Source organism: Rhinatrema bivittatum, chromosome 8 (genome assembly GCF_901001135.1).
Source record: "Rhinatrema bivittatum chromosome 8, aRhiBiv1.1, whole genome shotgun sequence".
In the NCBI taxonomy this organism is placed as follows: domain Eukaryota; kingdom Metazoa; phylum Chordata; class Amphibia; order Gymnophiona; family Rhinatrematidae; genus Rhinatrema; species Rhinatrema bivittatum.
The window spans coordinates 271171772-271196506 of record NC_042622.1 but is presented as its reverse complement, the minus strand read 5'-3'; the positions used below and the strand labels follow the sequence as shown (position 1 = coordinate 271196506).

General features: G+C 47.4%; 1 protein-coding gene across 1 annotated transcript in view; it reads right to left on the bottom strand.

Moving 5' to 3' along the window:
• Positions 1 to 24735, bottom strand: part of LOC115097644 (disintegrin and metalloproteinase domain-containing protein 10-like) — a 204191-nt gene that overhangs the window by 140617 nt on the left and 38839 nt on the right. The window contains exons 3-5 of the mRNA XM_029613575.1: positions 24071 to 24215; positions 20993 to 21111; positions 13429 to 13587 (exon numbers count right to left, since the gene is read on the bottom strand). Coding sequence (XP_029469435.1) covers positions 13429 to 13587; positions 20993 to 21111; positions 24071 to 24215 — 423 coding nt within the window. The remainder of the gene's footprint in view (positions 1 to 13428; positions 13588 to 20992; positions 21112 to 24070; positions 24216 to 24735) is intronic.

Sequence of the window (24735 nt, the reverse complement as noted above, 5' to 3'; positions counted from 1 at the left end):
TTTTGTGCTGTATTATCGGGAGAAGCTGGTCCCAGGTCATCCCTTTATGACCCATCCATATGATGTGAACTTGTTTCACAGCTAAGCCCAGGTGGGTCCCGTAGGAACGAGACCGTGCCCTCCTAGCTGCCCAATAAACAAAGGAGTGTCCGATAATCCAGACAAACCTTTGCCGTTGTGGTGTCTCTGAAAAAGAGATCGATTATTGAGGTTATGATTTCACTCAGCACTTGGCCTGATATAGGTGTAGGCAGCGTCTGACTTCCATCTTCCAATTTTTTGTATGGTGTCTATGTTTAGATCTGCTTGAGCCATACTGGTGGCCGTGCCTCTCCTGAAAGAGTGGGTACTGAATTCCTTAGGATTCTACCCTATTTTTTTAATTGCCAAGTTGAGAATGGCTGAAAATTGATATTTGGTGAGAGGGGTATAGTCGTCGTGGATCAGTAAAAATCTACTGCCTGAAGGGCATACCACCAGGTATGTCTTCAAATTTTGAACGTGGCATGTCATCAAGATATTGGTTTGCTTCAAGTATAATTTGGCACCTCTGGTGGCTTGGTCGGGTTTCGACCTCTTTATGGTGATTTGGGCTACCTGCTCCGATACTGTAATGTTCTGTAATAGTATGCCCCCGTAACCCACTTTCTGTTTAGACTTGGCCACCATTTCGCTGATTCGCAGAGCTCTGAAAAAGGCCAGTGAAAATGCGGACCTAAATAATTTGACTTCAAATTGGGATTTACATATGGGTTGATAATGCCAACCGCAGCTGTGTGAGCAGCTCATGTGTGATTGGCTTACATGCATCCATGACATGTCCTGTTTTTCTGGCCCACCCAACCAGGATTTTCTTAACGAGGAAACTCCTGGTTGGGTCGCCCCATCCCCATGCTTTCGAGAAAAAGGCAAAGCCAGCCAATTGGTTCACTACTCCCCTTGATTTACCGCTCTCTTTAGCACCAACATTAAATTTGATAATTAGATCTTGGGGAACGAATCCTGTATTCCAACCTCTCCTTTAGAAATTTGGATACACCATCGAAGCTCTGCTGTAGACCTTCCTTGTGGACGGGGCAACTGATTGCTTCAGCAGATCCCTCATGGTGTCATCTCAATGCTCCACAATATCTTGGGTACTGCTGTGCCTTCCTTGTTGGCTCCGGGGACCTGTTTTCGAAACAAATCCCTTTTAGCTCTTGACAAGGCATCGGCCACGCTATTGTGCACACCCGGGACATGGCGCGCCCGTATGGTCGTATTTAATGGCAGACTGGCTAATAACACTTCCCTTAACAATTCGGCCACCCTTTGACATTTGGCACATTGTTTGTTGAGTACTTGTACCACCGACATGTTGTCGCAGCAAAAGATTATGTGTTTATTACGCAACTTACTTCCCCAGATGACTAGCGCAACCAGAATGGGAAAGAGCTCGAGAAAAGTGATATTGCATGTTAAGCCAGCTTGTACCCATTCCTGGGGCCACTATTCTGCAGCCCAGGAACCCTGCCAGTACCCACCGAAACCCCAGCCTCCAGACACTTCTGAGTAGATACCCAGGGCCAGATTTGAGGTTGGGTGATCTTGCCACACAGATGTTCTGTTGAAATCCTTGAGGAAGGATGACCATATTTCCAAGTCTTCCTTCATCGCCTGTGTGACCCTGATGCGATGTTTTTAGTGGGAGACACCAATTGTGCTTGCAGTTTGTTGTTATCACGTGTGTTTTAGTGGATCCCTGGATGCTGTGGAGATGACCACACCCACGGGGAGGAGCCCCGTGAAGAGCCACAGCACTGGGCTAGACGCTATACACAAAACACCGGGATTGAACTCTTTATTTATACAGCTTGAAGATAGCCACCAGGTGGCAGTGGTGAGTTGTAGTCTCAGGGACCTTGGCAGAGGGAGCCCTTCTCTCCTTGGTGACGTCAGGAGGTTCCGCAGCAAGGGTTACTGTGGATGAGACAGATGAGATGTTAGAGTATTCACTTGGTGTTAGCTGTTATGGATGCGATTCCACCAGATAGTTGTTGTAGGTACAGGCACTGAGGCAGGGAGAGCAGGCCCTCGAGGAGTGAGTACCTGTTCCCTGAATGGCACCTGAAAGTAGAACAGAGGGCCCCTGAGGAGGAGTACCCAAGTTAGTAGTAAAACCCCGAAGGGCAGAAGGAGAGCTTCCTGCAGGCAGCAGGGAAGCAGCAGAGTAGTGTAAACAGGAACAATATGTGACCATTCAAGCCTTTGCCAACTCAATGAGCTAGCAATCTTGAGAAGTAGATATACCTGGAGTGGCGTGACGTCAGCTAAGGGAACACCCTTGAGGTTCGCGCCACTGGGTGTACTTAGACGTGGGTTGCGCGTGCACGCGCACCCTAGCAGGTACCTGGGAGGAGCAATGGCGTACGGCTGCACCATAGCTGTTCCGGGGACGCCAGAGAAGTCGGCTTGATGATGCTTCGGTAGCCATCTTGCCCAGGTAAGCGGGAGGAGCTGAGATAGGGGTGCAACAAGCGGGGTAAAGCCGTTGAAAACCGACGGATGCAACACAGTTAACCTCCTCAAGAAGGCTCTACCCATCGGTATCACTCGACATGCAAAGTTCAGGATGCCTATTAACAACTCAATATCGGTCAATGTCATCTTTTTCGCTGCCATCACCTGCTTCAACCTGCTCTGTATGTCACAAAGTTTGTCTTGTGGTAGTCTGGATTCCATCTTGTTGGAATCGAGTTTGATGCTCAAGAATTTGATTGAGGTGCTAGGCCCTTCTGTTTTGTCATGAACTATGGGGACTCTGAACTCGGATGTCAGTGCGTGGAATGTAGACAATAGTCGAGAGCAAGCAGCGGAGTTCTTGGGGCCAATGAAGAGGAAATGGTTGAGGTAATGCACCATGCTGTCCAGCCCTGCTAGCTGTGCTTTTGCGCAATGGAGAAATGAACTGAATGTTTCAAAGACTGAGCATGATACCACACACCCCATCAGCATGCACTTATAGAAACATAGAAACGATGGCAGAAGAAGACCAAACGGCCCATCCAGTCTGCCCAGCAAGCTTTCACACTTATTTTTCTCATACTTATCTGTTACTCTGACTGCTGAATTCAGGGCCCTTATTGGTAACTTTTTGGTTCTAATTTCCTTCCACCCCCGCCATTGATGTAGAGAGCAGTGCTGGAGCTGCATCAAAGTGAAGTATCAAGCCTAATTGGTTAGGGGTAGTAACTGCCGCAATACGCAAGCTACTCCCACGCTTATTTGTTTACCCAGCCTGTGCAATTTAGTCCTTGTTTGTTGTTGTCTGAATATACATCCTCTTTTCTTCATCCCCCTGCCGTTGAAGCAGTGAGCTTCAACGGCAGGGGGGAATGTGAACTTTCAGGCTTAATTGGTTCGGGGTAGTAACCGCAGCAACATGCAAGCAACTCCCATGCTTATTTGTTTACCCAGAATATGCAATTCAGTCCTTGCTGGTAGTTGTCTGAATGTAAATCCTCTTTTCTTCATTCCCCCTGCCATTGAAGCAGAGAGCTACGCTGGATATGCATTGAAGTGAAGTATCAGGCTTATTAAGCAACAAGCAAGCTACTCCCATGCTTATTTGTGGAATGCAAATCCTTTTTCCCACATTTCCTCTTGCCGTTGAAGCATAGAGCAATGTTGGAGTCGCATTAACCATGTGTATGTTTATTAATATTCTCCCTTAAAGCAAAATCCCAACCAGGGGAAGCTGGTGGTATGCACCAGAAGGAGCTGGAATGCCAAGTCTATGTCTGTCTTTGCCATGAGCGTGTCTCTTCTGCATATATGCAGAATGTCTATTGTGTTGTTGAAGGAAGCGTATTGCACTGAACATTCCTCGTCTGGCAAATAATCATTGACCGAGGTGCTGTATGGATATGACAGATTCTGAATCAGCCTGTATTTTCTGGGCTGTTTTTTGGGAATGACGACTAAAAGAGATAACATCATTCTACTGAAGGGCGGGGACTGGAAAGTTCCGGCTATTCTGCCTTTTGATAATTCCTCATCGGTTTTCTTTTGCATGAGCGCTTTGTGTTTTGTTGCAGAGGTTGCATTATTTGCATGTGTTTCCCCAATGGTTCCTTGAAATGGTATTTTGAATCCGACGTAGAATCCCTCCATCAGCTTTGCTGCCTGTTTCTTGTACGGGTAACTATTCAGCTAGTTGCGTATGGCATGGATGTTAATTGGGGATGGCGCTTTGATGAATACACTGTAGTCACTTCGTCTTGGGATTACTCCCCACATTTGTCCTCTTATTGCACTTGATGGCTGGATGTGGTTCCGAGCAAATTGAGCATATCTGCTTAAATTTGCAATCTTGGAACGAACACAATAATTTGTTGTACCTCCAGCATGATCTGTTGTTGCTGCTATTAGCCGTTTGTCCTGCAGTGTGTGCTTGGCTGACTTGTCCTGCTGGATGCCCGCATGCTGTTTGCTGTGTCCGGCGCTTTGCTTTTCATGTGTCTCAGCCATAAGCTAGCGTCCTATGTTTCCCAAGATATGAATCGGTTCTCCTCCATTTTATCGCTGAAGCGTTCGTCGTAATTAAGCCATGCCCATCTTTCGTATTCTCTGTGCGCCTCCAAGATGGTGTCCGCATAGCTAAGCATACGACCATATTGGGATGTGTCTTCGTGTCCCATGACACTTGTCATGCGCAAAAATGCTCTTGTTCAATTTATAATGTTTCTCGTGATCGGTTTCTCTGATCCTGGTGCATGCTTGTATTTCTTACCTTGGATTCCTTCTACCTTCGAGAATTCTGAAAATATCGATGTAGGACCGATTCTTAATCTTTTTCCTCAGGTCTTTGGGGACGCTCTCCCATAATTGTGATAACGCCGTCAAAGCCAGAGGCGCCCGGGAAGCATCATCGTCCCTTGCATCCGGCCTTGCCCGGTCGTCCTCCGATGAAGAGTCCGTGTCAGAAGATTCTATCGAGCTGGATCTGCTAGAATCTGATTTGGACTCGGCTCTGGATTTTTTTACGGTTTTTTATTTCTTGCACCTTTTTTTATTACGGTGATTCGCCTTTTGTAAACCCTCGGACTCACCTCTTGAGTTGCCTGCTGTCTCTCCTGCTGCACTTCTTGCGGTCTCTGGCATTGGGTTGGTTGCTTGATCGCCTCTTTTGCTTCCTTCGAGGGTGTTCTCCTCTGATGTTGTCCTGGCCGATGCTTGGCCGACGGCTGAGGCTATCGCTGCTGGCACCGGCATCAACTCGTCTGCTTGTGTTCTGTTGCTCCCTGCTGGCCCGGTAGATGCTCCTTCAGCCCCAGATCCGGCGCCGGATTGTCTTGGCCACCCCCACCATCCCCATGGTGGGGGAGTGATTCCCGGGTGTGGCCGCGAGCCGCGGCATACCCAAGAGGCCCGGGAAAGGTCCTCCTGGGTACCAGAGGGAGAATGAGTTCACGCCTGGCCAGGCATAGTTAAAGGGTGTCACAGAGGGCATGCCGGGCTGAGTACTGTTCTGCACTTGACCATTTGCTCGAGCTCCGGACTTGGTCAGGTGCCGCATTTCCGCTGCTGCCAGGAATGAGGACGACCCCTGATGTGCCTTGTGGTTGGTCTTGATCTTGGGGTGCTGGCTGATTCTGTGTCGCCGACTATCCCGCCCTATTGCTGTTGTTGCTTGCCCCGGTGTTTGGGGCACCTGCGATTCCTGCCCAGTGCGGGCCAGGGCTGCGAGTTCATGCTGGACTCTCCCTGTGTCTAGTTGGGGCTGCAAATTGGTGTTTGCTGCTCCCCCACTGCTGTGAGCGGTGGATGTGCAGCAATCGCAGTCAGTTCTCTGGCGCTTACGCCGATTCGAGGGCGGCCGTGACCATGGTCTGGCAGCTGATGCCTTACTAGTCTTAGCTGCAGATGCCCTGGTTATTTCCGCGGAGTCTGTCATTCCACCAAGTGTCTTCTCAGCTATCTTGCCTATGGACTGGTGGCGAAAAACGGGGGAGCTCTGCAATATTTTTAGCCTGTGGCACTCATTGCCAACCACGGCGCTAAGGAAGAATCTAGCCCAGAAAATTAAAAATAAAATTTTAAAAAAGGGAAAAGAGGGGAGCCAATCATAATGCTCTTCTTTAAATAGTGATGTTGCGCACCCCACCGCGGACAGCCCTGCTCACCTCGCTCGCGCTCCAACAGGCAGAAAATGCTCGAATGCTGAGAAAGCTTTTGACAAGGTTATTTGGCAATACATGTTTTGGTTACTAGATACAATGGGTATAAGAGAAAATATTATTCAGTGGATAAGTCGCTTATATAATTCACAAAAAACAAGAATTCTAATCAATGGCTCTGTCTCACAAGCATTTGACTTTAAAAGAGGGACTAGACAGGGTTATCCACTTTCCCCATTGTTATTCATTTTGATATTAGAACCTTTAAGGTGAATTTACAAAAGTTGTGCGCATAAAAAAAAAGAACGTATGCATGTTAAATTGCACATACATGAGCATATGCTATTTTAAAAACCTCAATATGCACTCATAAATTAGGGTTCACGAGTAAATTTGTGTGAGTAAAAAAGGGGTTTTCCAGAGTGGGGCCTGTTACGCGTTGCGCCCGCGGCAGACCCGCAGTGCGGCCCTATCACCTTCTTGCATGGACTCCAGCTCCTGGTTTCTCTTCACTGGTGGCGGTGGGCCGCCAGCTCCGACCTCGGGTCATCTCTGGTGCTTCTGGCTCTGCCATGATCCCCAGTGTCGCTAGCCAAGATTCCCCTGCTCGTTGGGCCTCTCTGTGTGGCCCACAGAGAGACACCGCCATCGGCACCGCGCCCCTCCCTAGGCGTGCGCATCGCTAATTCTTTTAGGCATGTGCTCGCGCATCGCTAATTCTTTTAAAGAGCCCGCGGCGGGAACCTGGCTGCGTCCCCGGATGTTGACGTCAAACTCTTCAGTGTATATAAGCTCAGGCCTCGCTCCATAGCGTTGCCTTTGCAACAGATCTCCTCATACTTCGAGTACTCGTTGCTGATAGAGAATGCTCTCTACTTTGTATTCCTCACTCCTGTGATTCCCAGTTCCTGTCTTCCTCGTTCCTGCCCTGTCTATGTGTTGGACTGTCTCTCTGGATTTCGACTCTGCTTTGTTTGACTACTCTTCAGCCTATCTCCAGCCTCGAACCTCTGCTACGCCCAACTACTCTTCAGCCTATCTCCAGCCCTGGACCTCTGCTATGCCTGACCATTCTTCAGCCTATCTCCAGCCCCGGACCTCTGCTACGCCCAACTACTCTTCAGCCTATCTCCAGCCCCGGGCCTTTGCTAAGATTGACTACGCCTGCCTTCTCCGTGCCCTGACCATGGCCTTGATTGATTTTGCCTGCCTTCTCTGTGCCTGACCACTGCCTTGATAGACTATGCCTGCCTTCTCTGTATCCTGACCACTGCCTTCTCTGTATCCTGACCACTGCCTTGATTGACTACGCCTGCCTTCTCCGTGCCCTGACTATTGCCTTGATTGACTATGCCTGCCATCGCTGTGCCCTGACCATTGCCTTGATTGACCACGCTACAGATTTCTTCGAGTCCAGAATTCTACATTGCTTGCCCTGACCTCCACTTGCCACTGGCCCTGATCCCAGCCTGTCAGTGACGCCTCCTCTAGCCTATTCCCTGGATATGGACTTGCAAGGCTTCAGCCTCCAGTTACTTTCTATTCCATTGGCACCTGAGTTCTGTACCAAATCCAGTCCAGGGTAGGACTTTGCCACCTAGTGCCTGCTGTCTCTGGGCTGAACCACCTTTCTTTACAAATCAACCTCAAGGCCCACCTAGGTCCTGTCGGCCCCGGCACCCAAAGGCTCAATCCGCGGGGAACGAGGGCTAGTATAGGTGAAGCTCAGCCCACTCCACCTACTTCAGCCCACTCCACCTACTGATGGTGGGGACCTGTAGGACCCTACCTATGCGTGGCATCAACCCCATCTCGGCCCAAGGTCTACCTCTGATGCAACAGGTTGCAAAGGCCATGGACTCAGTGGAGCTGCGTGGCCTCCAAGCCGTAACTGACCTGCCATCCAAAGTACAAGAACAGCAGCAATTCTTGGAGGCACTGGCTGCCTCCATTGGACGTCTTCATACCCAGCTTAATGACCGTCCTAGTGATTCTGTCTCTACCCCGGCTCCTCCCTCATCCAAAGCCACCTCCATCGATGCCTTGAGCCTTGTTGGCACTTCCAGCACCCCCACGCTTCAGTGGTGACTCCAGACTCTGCAGAGGGTTCATAAACCAATGATACATGCATTTCGTTCTGCAGCCTTCCGTCTTCCACGTGAGTTGACAAAAATTACCTATATCCTATCCCGCTTTGAAGGGAAAGCGCTGGCCTGGGCTTTTCCCCTGTGGGAAAGTTCGGACGCTTTGCTGAAAGAACTGGCTCAGTTTCTGGCTGTATTCAGACGGACCTTTGATGATCCCGGGCGACATGCCGTGGCAAGCACCAGCTTACTATACCTCTGTCAAGGTCAAAGAAGTTTTTTGATTATACCATTGAGTTTCGGACTTTGGCTTCTGAGCTCGCTTGTGTTACGGTTTGTGATATGTGGATCCAAAGTAGTCAACAGTCTTACCTTAGCAAACAGCGGATCAAGGAAGTTTGCGGCCAGTGAGAGACGTAGTAAAGAGTATCTCAACCAGTCCGGGTTGTGGGTTAGCAGCAAACAACCAGAACCAAGACACAGTCCAGAGTCAGGGCAGGCAGCAGGCAAATGGGTCCTTACTACAATCCAAGATCAGGGCAGGCAGCAGGCAAACAGGTCCGTAGTCCAATCCAAGATCAGGGCAGGCAGCAGGCAAACAGGTCCGTAGGACAATCCAAGATCAGGGTAGGCAGCAGGCAAATAGGTCCGTAGGACAATCCAAGATCAGGGCAGGCAGCAGGCAAACAGGTCCGTAGGCCAATCCAAGATCAGGGCAGGCAGCAAGCAAACAGGTCAGTAGGACAATACAAGATCAGGGCAGGCAGCAGGCAAACAGGTCCGTAGAGCAATCCGGGTCAAGGAGAGAGGCAAACAAAGACAATCACCCACAGGAGCACCAGCACAAGCAAGCCTGTAGCCAAGGTGCTGCTCTGCTGGGCTCAGTTCTTTAAATACCCAAAGTTCCCGCGCAAACGCGGGGACTTCCAGATAGAAATATGACGCGTCCTGATGGGCGGGGCTTGCATATGATTCGCATCAGCCGGTGCTTCCGCCAGAAGACGCCGCCGAACGGCAGTGGTACCAAGAGCCCCTCTGCGCAGCAGATTGCTGCGAGGTAACATTTCCTCCCCCGCAAAGGCCCTCTCTCTTGCTCCTGGGGTGAGGAAAACATCTATGAAACGCCCGGATTAAACGAGGATCCTGTATATTATGGGCCAGTTCCCAGGAATTCTCCTCCGGGCCGTAATTTTTCCTTGAGATTAAATATTGTAAAGTCCCCCTTGATCTTCTGACATCCAGGATCTCCTTAACTTCATATTGGGACTCATCTGGCATGACAGATGGGGGTCGTCTATTTAATCTTCCTTGAAGGCCAAGATAGGATTGCTGGTTTCAATTATGAGAAGTGAAACACATCATGAATGTGCAAAGTAGGGGGTAGATGAAGTTTAAAGGACACCTTACTGATTTGCTTCTCAATAGGAAAGGGTCCAACAAACCAAGGTGCAAATTTTAGAGAAGGAGTGCATAATTTGAGATTCCGTGTGCTTAACTACACCAAGACCCCAAGTTTAAGCGGGGATCCCAGTATCCTCCCCTTATCAGTCTGTTTTTTCATCTTGATGGATGCTCGTCGTAGTAGAACTTGAGTCTGTTCCCATAAAGCAGTCATGAATGAACAACTTGTTTTACTGCTGGACAAGAAGAGGAGGTAGTAAGAGGATGTGGAATCCGTGGATGTCTTCCAAAGACCAGAAAGAAAGGCAATGAGCCTGAAGCTTGGTTAACATGATTATTATGACAAATCTCAGCACAGGGCAATAGGGATGCCCAGTCGTCCTGACTTTGATTTACATAACAACGCAAAAATGTTTTAAGAGTTTGATTCGTTCGTTCGGTTAACCCATTGGATTGGGGCTGATAGGCAAAAGAGAAATTTAGATCTATTCTAAATTTTTTGCAGAGATCTCTCCAAAATCGTGCTGTGAACTGGACCTCTGAAATGATACTGGCAGTTAGACCATGGAGTCAAAAGATGTGTTGTAAAAATAATCAACCCAACTCTGGTGCAGAGATGCCTGGGCTCAGTGGCAATTCACAGGAGGGCAGCAAGCAGTGAGCATCTCTCCTGGCTTTGGCTCTCAGGAGACTGAAGGACCTGAAGATTCTGGAATGGAACTCAAGCAACAGAACCAAGGTGAAGTGTGAGAGCTATGAGGTAAGTGATGAGGAGTGGGTTTAGGCCATGGGGAGACATGTGGCCTTTCTTTTAAGGCCCCCCCCCTTCCTTTGCTTTATTATTATTTGGTGTCTGGTGCCCTCATTAGAGGGTACCAGAGGACAGAATTCCCCTCTTTGTTATTTCTCCCCTTTAAGGAGGCAGGGTGGCCTCGCCCCCTGCCCCAACCTTAAAATAGGCTCCTCCCCCTCCTTCCTCCATCAGTATCAAAAGGTGGCCTTTGGCCTATGGCTGCCCCCCTCCTCCCCCTCTTCTCTCTATCAGTATCAAATGGTCTCTCCCAGTTGCTTATGAGGTCATAATGACAGCAGGAGGCATATAAAAGGCAGAGCTGCCTTGGTTCAGTGGCATTTCACAGGAGGGCAGCAAGCAGTGAGCATCTCTGCTGGCTCTGGCTCGCAGGAGACTGAAGACCTGAAGATTCTGGAATGGAACTCAAGCAACAGAACCAAGTGTTGCGTTCTTGCCTGTTCTCACCAACGCTCTACCCTCTCTACCTTTGTGGCGACTCCCTTCGGCTCTGACGGACAGATGCTGCCGTGGCTTCTCCTCGCCTCTTCTCCCCGGAATCCCCGGGCTGGCCTGACGCTGCGGATCCGCCATGTTCCTGATGACGTAAAGGCGCGCGCTCCAGAGTTTGTACTAGCAAGGGTGCGAACCTTGGGGGCGTCTCCCCATAGTGACATCATCCGCTTCCAACTTAAAAGGTCTTTATTTGCTACTTCGAATCAAGTTAGCAAGGAGGAAACTTCTCTGCTGCTCTGCCTCTACAAACTTACCAAGGGGTACCCGCTCCTCGGGGGCCCCGCGCTCTCTTCTTGATTTCAGACTGTTAGACAGGATCCAGTACTCGCTCAAGGGCCTACGTCCCCAACCCACAACAGATCATTTACCCCGCCTACGGAGTATTACAGATTGCTAGCTCCTCCCCTTGAGGGAGTAGCCTTGATCAGATTACTCACTCCTCCCCTCTGGAGGAGGTGATCCATAACAGATTGCTAACTCCTTAGCAGATTCACAACAGATTGCTAACTCCGCCCCCCTGGTGGCGTGATCAATAACAGATTGCTAACTCCGCCCCCCTGGCGGCGTGATCAATAACAGATTGCCAACTCCGCCCCCCTGGCGGCATGATGAATAACAGATTGCCAACTCTGCCCCCCTGGCGGCGTGATCAATAACAGATTGTTAACTCCGCCCCCTGGCGGCGTGATCACTAACAGATTGCTAACTCCGCCCCCCTGGCGGCATGATCGTTAACAGATTGCTAACTCCACCCCCCTGGCGGCATGATCGCTAACAGATTGCTAACTCCACCCCCCTGGCGGCATGATCGCTAACAGATTGCTAACTCCACCCCCCTGGTGGCGTGATCAATAACAGATTGCTAACTCTGCCCTCCTGGCGGCGTGATCAATAACAGATTGCTAACTCTGCCCCCCTGGCGGCGTGATCAATAACAGATTGCCAACTCCGCCCCCCTGGCAGCGTGATCAATAACAGATTGTTAATTCCTCCCCCTGGTGGCGTGATCACTAACAGATTGCTAACTCCACCCCCCTGGCGGCGTGATCAATAACAGATTGCTAACTCTGCCCTCCTGGCGGCATGATCGCTAACAGATTGCTAACTCCACCCCCCTGGCGGCGTGATCAATAACAGATTGCTAACTCCACCCCCCTGGCGGCGTGATCAATAACAGATTGCTAACTCCGCCCCCCTGGCGGCATGATCGCTAACAGATTGCTAACTCCGCCCTCTTGGCGGTGTGATCACTAACACCAAGGTAAAGTGTGAGAGCTATGAGGTAAGTGATGAGGAGTGGGTTTAGGCCATGGGGAGACCTGTGGCCTCCTTCTTTTAAGGCCTCCCCCCTCCCCTTCCCTTGCATTATTATTATTTGGTGTCTTGTGCCCCCATTAGAGGGTGCCAGCGGAAGAATTCCCCTCTTTGTTATTCCTCACCTTTTTCTTTAAGGAGGCAGGATGGCTGCCCCTGCCCCCTTCCCCAACCTTAAAATAGGCTCCTCCCCCTCCTCCATCAGTATCAAATGGTCTCTCCCACCTGCTAATGAGGTCATAATGACAGCAGGAGGCTTATAAAAGGCAGAGCTGCCTGGGCTCAGTGGCATTTCACAGGAGGGCAGCAAGCAGTGAGCATCTCTCCTGGCTTTGGCTCCCAGGAGACTGAAGGACCTGAAGATTCTGGACACTAACCACATCCTCTGGCAACAAATTCCAGAGCTTTATTGTGCGTTGAGTGAAAAAGAACTTTCTCTGATTAGTTTCTCCTATTAGTTTTAAACTAAAGACATGGCTGTTCAAACAAGCCTATCAATAACCATATAAGTGGTAACATTACATTCTGTATTCTTTATTCTATATTGTAGATATTGTTCTACATATTTATTTTATATATATTATTGTCATAACATATATATTCTTATCATTGTTATTCCATATATTTACTGTAACTCAACTGTTCCTCTCTCCTTACTCTCTTCCAACCTCCTAGTTCCAGTAACCCTCATTCTTTGTAACTTACTACTTACCACTTCCCTTAACTCTATCAGTAGCTCTCTAGCTATGACTATTGTTAAGTTAAATCTCCCATGTTTGATGTGAACCGATGTGATATGACATGTGTCATGAATGTCGGTATAGAAAAGAATTAAATAAATAAATGTGCTTCATGCTAACTTCATGGAGTGCCCCCTAGTCTTTCTATTATCCGAAAGAGTAAATAACTGATTCACATTAACCCGATCTAGACCTCTCATGATTTTAAACACCTCTATCATATCCCCCTCAGCCGTCTCTTCGCCAAGCTGAGTCAATGTTCTGTAATAACATTTCAAAAGGTTTCTTATATTTGCTGCACCTAAAATTTATGTATGATATGCAGTGTTGTTATGTTGGCATGAAAATACATTTGTAAAAACAAGTAGGCTCTATGTATCCCGTTTAAGAAAGTATTTCAATACATCCAGCAATATAGCACTTACCAATGTCTTTTTCGTGATAAATGTAAGAGTGATAAGTGCCATTTTCAGTCTTGGAGTGAGCTTCTGCAGGTTCAACATAGTAAGTGCCATTCTCAGTCTCTATAAAACCTTCAAAGCGACCATTCATAATGGAGCCATAGCAGGAAGAGCCCTCCTCATCTATTTGGAAAACAAAATCTTTGCATCAGTTGTCAAAGTTCTCTCTTTCTCTGGGATCAAACTCCGTTCATGGTGAGTAGATTATAAACAGTTAGGGTAAGGAAGTCACTCCATATCATCTAAGAACAAGTTGAGCTAGTCCTTGTTGTGCCCCATTCCATGAACTTCTTGGGAAGCCAGGGAGGTGGTAAATAAATTTGGTAAATAAATAAATGGAACTACAGTTTGGATTTCCCTGGGAAAAGTAGCACCATTTCTCCATACATACAGCAGGGCTCCAAGAAAGTTATCTGACAAGCCTCTATCATATACCATCTTAGATTTATTTTAATATAAAGCCCTCAGAAAGTTGCAATTACTCAGACCCAATTCCTGCAACAAATAAGGAGGACCCTGGCAAAAAAAAAAAAATTGGTAAAGATGGAAAATGCCGCATTGGTGTGTATGTGGGAAAGCTGGAAAGGCAGTTGGGCGTCACAGCTAAGGAGTATCTTGGAAGAACTGGGAGATCTGGGCTGTCTGATCTTGTGACCTTTATAGGAGTTCAGGACTCAGGCTATTATGTTACAAATCAACAGTGATACACAGAAATATAGAATAGGTTGGCAGCTAAGGATCCTAAATCTATCTAATCTTTTCAGGTACATTCCTGGTTCAGTGCCATAGACCAATTTTTGTTTTACCTGCAATGAATATGCATGAGACAGAATGAAAAAGGCATAAGCCAAATAAAACAATGCCCTGCTGCCATTGCATGCAAATTGATCTCATGCATATTCATTGCAGATGTCCTGAAAATTTGACTGACTGTGGATCCCTCCACAACAGTTTTGGAAACCACTGTCATATACTCCAGGTAATCTGTGGCTTTCCCCTCACTTCTTCGCAACTAGGTTTATGCCAAGCTTTCTTAAATTCCATAGGCTAGCAGGACCTTACATCAGGAGAAAAATTTCATGTACATGCAATGGCTCCCGTCCTGACCATTGGCTTATTCTTGCTCTTGTGATACTATATTTCAATACCTTTGAAGGACTGATAGAATAAGGTCATCCTCTAATCCGAACAGCAAAGGGGTTAACATTCCCTGCTGTCACCTGACCCTGCTAGGAAAGGGGAGGGGTTGTAAAATTTAATTAAATAGCAGGTAACCCTAGCAAGAAAAATCTGATTGAAGGAAGAGTACTCTAATCATGAGTTCTCAAGGATTTGAAAGACATAGAGGAAGGGTGAGGCTGGGCATCCCTCTTCAATGGGCAGGATGTAAAATGTTGGACCTAAGGGGTATCCAATCAAGTGTAACCTGACAAAATTGGTATCTTGGAATGTGAATGGTTTGGGGTCACCGATTAAATGCAAAAAGATTTTAAATCATTTAAAGAAACTCCGGGTGGAGATTGCATGTATACAGGAGACGCATCTAAGCGAAAAGGAAAGCTCGAAGCTGCACAGAGAGTGGGTGGCTAAGTGCATATTTTCCATAGCACAAGGGCGCTGTTATGGTTAAGCGGTGTTTGGGTGGATTCCTGTGTACTGGGGCTGATGACCACGCCCACGGGGAGGAGCCCCGTGAGGTGCCGCAGTACTGGGCTAAACGCAGATGCACAAACAGAGTTTAGTTCTTTTATTGTACAGCTTGGCGTATACCACCAGAGGTGGCAGTAGTGAGGTAGTCTGGATGTAGCAGTCTCAGGACCCTTGGCAGCAGTGGCGTAGCCACGGGTGGGCCTGGGTGGGCAGGTGCCCACCCAACTTAGACCCAGGCCCACCCAACTGGCACCGGAACTGCAAGGCTGTCGCGGGATCCCATCCCCGCGACAGCGAACAAGAGAACCCACGCCTCGCGCGCCATCACGGCACACGTGGGGAAGCGCTGCTGCGGCCGTATGGCCAACCGGTCTTCCTGTTCGGGGGGGGGGGGGGGGGGGGGGGGGGAGCGCCGCACGCAGCTTCCGCTTCCTCCCCCCAATGCAGGAAGATCAGCTGCCTCTCCTGCTGCCACCCATTCTCCGGCTATCTTCGGACCAAACGGCCCGCCAAATTTCCTGTTTGGGGGAGCGGAAGCGCCGCGCACAGCTTCCGCTTTCTCCCCCAAAGCAGGAAGATCAGCTGCCTCTCCTGCTGCCACCGGCCTCCTGCTATCTTCGGGCCGATCTTCCTGCTTGGGGGGGGGGGGGAGGGAGGAAGCGGACGTTGTGCGCTGCGCTTCCGCTCCCCCCCCCCGACAGGAAGTTCGGACGCCCGAAGATAGCAGGAGTCCGGTGGCAGCAGGAGAGGCAGCTGATCTTCCTGCTCTGGGGGAGAAAGCGGAAGCTGTGCACGTGCTTGAATGTGTATGTGTGGATGAGAATGGGAGTGTGTGTGGGTGAAAACTGGAGCCTGGGTGTGTATGTGGGTGAGAATGGAAGCTTGAATATGTGGGTGAATGGGAGCTCGAATGTGTGTATGTGTGGTTGAGAATGGGAGCCTGGGTTTGTGGGTGGGTGAGAATGGGAGCTTGAATGTGTGCATATATGGGTGAGAATGAGAGCCTGGGTTTGTGTGGGTGGGTGAGAATGGAAGCTTGAATATGTGGATAAGAATGGGTGCTTGAATGTGTGTATGTGTGGGTGAGAATAGTACCTTAAATGTGTATATGTATGGATGAGAATGGGAGCTTGAATATGTGTGGGTGAGACTGGGAGCATGGGTTTGTGGGTGAGAATGGGAGTCTGGGTTTATGTGTGTGGGTGAGAATGGGTGCCTGGATGTGCGTCTGTGTGTGCATAAGAATATAAGCCTGGGGAGGGGTGAGAAAGTGAGAACTTGAATGTGAGCTTGTGGGGGGGGGGGGGGGGAGAGCATATGAGAGTGAGAGCTTGAGTGTGTGAGAGGGAGTCTGTGAGAGAAAGCGTGTATGTGTGTGTGTGTGTGTGTGTGTGTGTGGAAGGGAAGAAGACAGTAATAGAAGAAAGACACTGAAAAGGAATTAGGAAATGAGCTATAAGGGAAAAAATGGGAAAAAGAGACCAGGACCAACTGATTAGAAAAATACAAAGATCAGACAACAAAGGTAAAAATATATATCTATATTTTGAGATGTTAGCAATTTAAATATAAGCAACACAACCGCTCTCTCAAAATTTATGGACAGGTAGGAGCCGTGTATAAAATCGTAATAATAAGAAGGCTAAAGTACCACAAATCACCGTGAATTATGTTTGTATCATTAAGTAAACCTCATACTTAGGCGTAGATGTGAATGCTATGCTGCATAATTTGGCATTATTTATCAGTAAAAAAACAACTAGTAGACCTGCATGCCTACAGCCCACCCATGTTAACCTTGTGCCCACCCAAAAAATCAATTCTGGCTACGCCACTGCTTGGCAGAGGGAACCCTTCTCACCCCGTTGGTAAAGGGGGATTCCAGTGTGGATTTCCCAGCGAAGTAGTACCATGGATGAGAGAGACTGAGATTACTCACAAGATGGTTGCTGTTAGTATGCGATTCCACCAGACTGAAGAAGTTGGTAGCGTCACCGAGGCAGGGAGAGCAGGCCCTCGAGGAGCGAGTACCTGATCCCTGTAAGGCACCTGAAATAAAGCAGAAGGCCCCCGAGGAGCGGGTATCCAGGTTAGCAATTACCCCGAAGGGCAGAGAGAGAGCTTCCAGCGGCAGCAAGGAAGCAGCAGAGTAGCTTAGACCGGCCGAGACCAATCCTGATCCAGTCTTTGCTAACTCAACAAGCTAGCAACAAAGTACAGGCTATATACCCGGATGGCGTGACGTCAGTAGAGGGGAATGCCCTCAAGGTTCGCACCATAGATGGAATAAAGACGTGGGTGGCGTGCGCACCCTAGTAGGCCCTTGGGAGGAGCATGGTGGGAGGCAGCACCATAGCCATTCTGGGGACGCTGGAGAGGTGAGCTTGTAGATGTGGCGGCAGCCATTTTCCCTAGGGATGCGGGAGGAACCGTGAACAAGGTGAGGCACATGGGGCGAAGCCGTCTAGCACCAATGGACGCAACTGGCGCAAAGCGGGGGTAGCGATTCTCATTAATAAAACTGCAGATTTCACATTGGAAAACTCAATTACAGATCCTGAGGGCAGATATGTGATCATCACAGGCAGATGGAAGGGCCAGGAAACAACAATATGTAACACATATGCTCCCAACGAATATTCACACGATTTCTTTGTAAAACTTTCCAACACTCTCATATGAAAAGGGTCCTCATCCTAGCAGGCGACTTTACCTGCATACACAACCCTGCTCTGGACAGATCCCAAGCAAGTAGAATGCCCGCCGCTTGTAACCCAAAGGGAATAGATTTTCTCTGCAAGCAGCTGGACCTCCTGGATATGTGGAGAACCCTACACCCTGATGAGAAAGACCACGTTTTTCTCTAAACCGCACAGTTCTCTCTCTAGGATAGATTATATTCTTATTGCCAGAATGGCTTTTCAATTAGTAAAAAGGGTGGACATTGAAGCCCCAGTCATCTCTGATCACTCCCTAGTTACAGTATCATTATGTATGGGGCAGAAAACGACTGGAAAAGCGCTATGGTGCTTTCCTTTCTATTTAAAAGGGGACAAAGATTTTCAGAACTATTTAAAGGACAAATGGATGGAATATAAGTCCCACAATGGCCAACACGCAGATATACCCCATTTATATTGGGAAGCTGAGAAAGCGGTATTAAGGGGGAACATCATCGTCTATGCCAGCACGAGGTTTAAAAGAATAGACAAGGAAATCCTTCAATTAGAATCCCTCCTGAAAAAAGCAAGGACGGACATGATAAACTTAACCAAGGATACAAATCGAGAGGCCTTTTACAGTACTTAAGTAAATTAAATACGGTTTTACATATTCGAGCCTTTAAAGCATTACAAGTAGCCCAACATAATTTCTTTAAATTAGGGAATAAAATAGGGAGACCGCTAGCTAACTTGATCAAGGCCGCTAGACCGCATACATTTATAAAAAAAATGCAAATGCAGAGCGGCACATGGGTATCCCACCCAAAAGACGTGTGTGAAGTGTTCCGCACTTTTTATTTATTTATTTATTTATTTATTTAAAACTTTTCTATACCGTCGTTTAGTACAGCACCATCACAACGGTTTACAGCTAGGCACAAATATGTTTGGTTTGGTTTCTAAATTATCCATAAGGTGCCGGTATTACACGTTACATAGTTCAATAATATACTCTAAATGGGGAATGGGTGTGGTTACCATTTATGATTGTTAGTGTAATCATATGTTTTTACTGTCTTTCTAATTTAATACTTAAATATGAGAAAAATAATAAAAAATAAGCAAGTCTGCTTTTTTACAGGTGACATTCAGCTGTTTTTATGTGTTGTTATTCAGCTACCTCACTGTGAAATGCTTTTATGAATCCCTTTACATGGCTGAAGAGGTGGAAGAGTCTTTCTTTACTGGCATCGAGCTATCTCAATTGTCTACTAGTCAGAGGTAATTCCTTAACCGGCCTATCCAAACGTATGAAGTCCTGCAAGCAATCAATGCAGTAGCAACAGAGAAATCTCCGGGACCCGATGGATTTTCCTATGATTTTTATAAACTACTAAAAGAACAAATTGCGATCCCCCTAACCAATTTTTACAATGAAGGGCTAGCAAGCAACAAATTTCCTGAGGCATTTAATAGCGCTCACATTATAGTTCTACCTAAACCGGGGAAGGCCGCTAGCCTGCCCTCTTCATATCATCCTATCTCACTGTTAAATAGCGAATTGAAGTTACTAGCCAAGATTCTGGCGGATAGGCTTAGCATACTCTTCCCTAAACTCATATCGGAACATCAGGTGGGATTTGTGAAAGGCAGGAGAGCAACGGCCATATCATCAAATTGCTAACGGCTATGAAATTTTGTCAAGACGGGAAACAGGAGGCTTTGGCAGTGGGATTCGATGCTGAAAAGGCGTTTGACAGAGTTTCTTGGGCTTATCTCTTTTCCGTTCTCAGTCAATATGGGTTTTCGGGAACATTTATAAATTACATATTGTTATTGTATGACTCGCCGACATTGCAAATCATAGTCAATGGCCTAGCCTCACGAAAGGTTTATCTTCAGAGGAGAGTATGCCAGGAATGCCCCCTTTCCCCCTTACTTTACATATTATCGATTCTCACCTGGACATTAGAGGCTTTGTCAAGGCACAAATGGGGTTCAAAGTTGCTGCATTCGCAGATGATGTTCTGGTGTATCTAACTTCACCTCACGAATCTCTCCCAGATCTATTAGACCTACAATTACACTTCGGGACATTCTCGGGATTGAAAATTAATCGAGATCTGGCGCTAGATATCAGCCAGAATGTCCAATCGATCTGGACTGGTCCCTTCCCATTAAAATGGGTCCCAGGTGTGATCAAATACTTGGGGGTGCTTATCCCAGTAGCATTGGACTTTATATATAAATTAAATGTATCACCAAAATTAAAACATATGTTAGACTTCCTGGCCCGATGGCAAACATTGCCACTATCGTTAAAAGGCCGCCTCTACCTATATCAAATGGTGTTACTTCCAAAATGGATGTATATTCTTCAAATGCTTCCCCTGTGGCTTAAGGCACGGGATGTCCAAGTGGTTAATAAAGCCCTTAATAGGTTCTTCTGGGGAGGAAAGAAAGCACGGATCCCCTTGCGTGTGCTACAATGGTCCTCTCCAAAAAGGGGCCTGGGGTGTCCCAGCCTGTTTAAATATGGGTTAGCCTGTAATATAAGGTTTCTCAGAGACTGGCTTTTCGCTACCTCTTATTATATACTATATGCTGCTCTCCAGGAGTGGTATGGGGTACCCTCTCTAAAGTCAGTACTCCACGAGTATCAAGGAAAGATCCCTTCGAGGCTATCGTGTCGGCATAACTTGTACAGGGTCAGTCGATTCTGGTTGGGCTTAAGGCTCATTTTACGTGCTCGCAGTCGACTTCGTGGGCAGAATGTCAACAGGTGGCGTCGTGAGAGATTTGTAGGGTGGCTACCTGGAAGTCCACTCATACTTTCGCGAGACACTATAGACTTGATGTCCGGGTACCTGAGGCTGGGGAATTCGGAGCCAGTGTTCTCCGAGCGGGACTCTCGCAGTCCCACCCTGGTTAGGGAAGCTTGGGTATATCCCAGGAGTCTGGGCTGATCCATGGTACTACAGGAATGAAAATTAGCAGGTAAGAACCAATTTTCCTTTTACAAACAATATTTCCCTCCCCCAATCTAATCACGCCCCCACTGGGAACACTCACTCCTTACCCATCTAAAAGTATACATGTTTAGGTGGGTTCAGCCAATTTACCAGCTTAATGGCTTCTGAAAACTATCTTTCCTGTAAACAAGCAGTTTAGCTGCTGTTTAAAAAAAAAAAAAAAAGTATATTTATTTATTTTACCTTGTAGTTCACCTGAGCAAATATAAGATATATCAGTGGGAAGAGATGTTCTAATTCCTGAAATCTCAAAATTGTCGGCAAACACACTTGTGTCGCTTTGCAGTCTCATTCTGAATGTCCTGCAATGTAAAGTAAAAGAGACGCAGCCAATAAATGCTGGCATGACCATTGGAGCACAAGAGTTTCATCGCACCAGTACAGTTCCCGCAGAGCACACTTGTGAAACTCGTATCTAGGACATTGCTGTAGCTGGAATCTTACTAACACGGTACTGACATGGGACTCTAATCAGTGAGGAATTTCAGTTTATGGTACCATTAGGCACTATGAGTGCCGGTGCCATGTTCCCCCTTCTCCATGGTCCTCCAAGCGCTTTCCTCCCACTGCCAAGCCCCCTCCCGCCACACCTCATGAGACTCTACTCCAGTGATGGTGTCACCAGACTGCAGTGAGCACTGCTTCTAAGTCTGCCTGTGTTCCCAGACCTCCAGCCCACCATGGCTTTCCTGTGAGCTCAGGCTTAGCTCCAGTGTTCCTTGTATTCTGATGATGCAGAGCCCCTGATGTCTGGGTAGGGAGGGGAGGAGTACAGCGGCAGGAGGGAATGGTTCAGAGATCTGGGTAGGATTGCTGGTCCATGGGGAAGAGGGGCCAGGAACTCTGCCACCCCCAAACAAATTTTCCACCCTTTGCTCAGTCCTGGTAAGCCTGTGCATGGATCCAGGCCTAGCAGTAGTGATGACTGATAGAGGGAATTTTCTGCTCGTAAGTGTTCTTGCAGAAAAAGGGGATCCTGAGTTGAAGTTGCTGGTCCATAACCTCTTCAGTTGGAATAAAAAAAGAAGAAATTTCACTGCGGCAGAAACAGCCAGCTCCGCATTACTTAATAGCCTGACCTGCTAGTAAAAGCTATTTTAATTGCCTGGTGGACATGGCTATAAGTTTAAAACCTGCTATAGAAGCAGATCGGGGGATTCCTAGAAGGCCAGGGACAAGAAAAGAAGCCTTCCCCCTTCATTTATTTAGCTGATGTCTTTACAATCAGGCCAATACAGAACGGTGCGCTCGGCCAAGCGCACCGTTAGCCCCTGTTTGGACGTGCGTTTTTGGCGCGCTATTATTACCCCTTATACAGTAAGGGGTAATAGCGCATGGAAAACATGCGCCAACCCCCCTGAAACTAATAGTGCTCATCACATGCAAATGCAATGCCAAAGGCAGGAGTTAATTTCAGATGGCACCGGGTACGTGTACAGAAAAGCAGAAAAAACTGCTTTTCTGTACACCCTCCGACTTAATATCATAGCGATATTAAGTCAGAGGCCCCAAAAATAAAAAAAAATAAAAATCTTCTTAAAAAAATAATAAATCTGCCTGCGGCCCATGGGTTGGAAAACAGACGCTCAATTTTACCGGCGTCCGTTTTCAGAACCCGTTGGCTGTCAGCGGGTTCGACAACCAACGCCGGTAAAATTAAGCGTCGGCTGTCAAAACCGCTGACAGCCGCCGCTTCTGCCAATAAGGAGGCGCTAGGGACGCGCTAGTGACCCTAGCGCCTCCTTATTAGTGCAGGCCCTAATTTAAATACAGAATCGCGTGCCCAGGAGAGGGGCCTGGGCACGCATTGGGAGAGCGGGTGCTCGCCTCGGAGCGCCGGCTCTCCCGCGCAGTTTACTGTATGGGCCTGAATGGTAGCTCAAGACAAGTTACATTTAGATACTGTAGGTATTTCTCTGTCTCCTGAGGGCTTACAGTCTCAGGGGCTCATTCACTGAACCACAATATTTTTCCCCAAGGGAAAAATACCTTGGGAGTTACAAAGCCGTGGTAAATGGCCCTGCCATTCTGTGACTCCTGTGGTATTTTTCCCCACAGTAAAATACCATGAAGATAAATACTGCAGAAGTAAATTCCCCTCTTACAATGCACAATGGTGGCCCCGAGACCGCCACTGATTAAAGAAGCTGATGACCCTAAGTCTTCCCTCCCCAAAGTAATGACAAAATATGGGGGTCTGCATAGATCCCCCTGCTTCCGTTCCCCCCCTCCCCCCCCCCCCCCCCCATTCCACTGCCCTGGAAGTGGCCATAGACAGAAAAAAAAATTGGGGGCAATTTTAATATCTGGCACAAGCCCTGAGTTCCAACACCATCCCGTCCCCTTCAATAAAATAATCCAGTCCCCAGAGGCAAGTTCTCCCACCTCTCACTCTAACTCACTCTCCAGACCCCCCTTACTTACAATTCCAGCCCTGGTGGTCTAGCGGGGGCCCGTAGCACCTCTACACTCCAAGCCTGCTGGCATTTTTTCAAAATAGCCCAGGCCACCCCTTCACATGATAGGGGCTCCTGTCGCCTTCCTCCTCCTCTTATTCCTGTCTTTAGCCCTCTTCTCTTCTGTGCTGGTCATTCAATGAGTCACCCTCTTCCTTTCATTTTTCACTCCCTATCATTCTCCTCCTCCTCTCACCCTTCCCTGTCGCCCTTATCTTTTCTCCCTCCTTCTTGCTAATCTACTTTCCTCCCTCAAATCTTCCTGATCCTCCTACCCACCAATTTTATGCACCTTCTAAGAGGGAAAAAATATTCCACCGGGGAAAAAAAAAAAGTGCAATAAAGGGGCAATTTTTAAACCCTGCGAGCAGATTTTCAAAGGGAAACTCCCCACCCCCCTCCCCGAGTTCTTCTTTGAAAGTGCGGGGCTGGCCGGCGCTACGCACACTTTAATGTGGTGCAGACTTTGCACCCGGCACATCCGTACCGTAAATTACACGCCGGAATTTCAAAATGAAATCCTGCGCTTTGATTGCTGAATCTGCTCGCTCCCTGATGTGAGTAAAATTACCCAAGCTGGAGAGAAGACCCATGAGCTTTATGCTTGTTACCAACTCTTGCTGGGGAATTTTCTCCCCCCTCCCAGAAGCAGCAAGAAATTTAAGCCTTGGGCAAAAGATAAGCGACTGAACAACGAATACCAATGGACTTGCAAGCCCTTTTGCACTTTTATTATCTTACGCTTAAAATCTGGCCCTTGGTAATTACTGCACGGCAAGACTCAAACTGAATGCGTGAAAAGTACCTTTTGTGCGCAGGGAATTCCAAGTGAATGCGTTTTTCATGTTCTTCAGTGGCTCGTCTTGCTCTTTGGTACTCCTGATCCAAAACCTTTTTGTCATATGATAACTTTTCAAAATACTTTATGAACGATCGTTCAGCGTTATCTCCTGACACGGTAAAAAGGAGTCATAAATTGGTCAGTGGTTTGTTTTTTCCCCCTATTTTATTAATAATCATACAATTAATACAGAAGTGTGCACAGGGTTACAGCTGATAAAGAACCTGAATAGGAATGGGAGAAATCCTTGCATAAATCAGACCAAAATTTATACAAATATCTTATTTATTTACTTAATTTATTTTTAAAAAAAGCTTCTATACCACCACTCTATAGAATGTAGCGGTTTACAGATATAACGTACATATTTAAAATAAACATCTATTTACAATAGTCTAGATATATAAAATAATGCAAATGACAGAAAAGCCTTCCCAGATCCTAACTAAAGTATAGCAACAAATTCAAGGAGACACTACAATATAATGTAAATAATTAATCTTAAAATTGCTCAGTTCATCTAACTCTCTTTCCTCCCCCTGTTGGATAAACCTTGTTTTAATGTAACTTTACGGTTCTATGCACATGTTCAATGTTCTGGTTTTTACACCCCCTGTTATCTGTAAGCC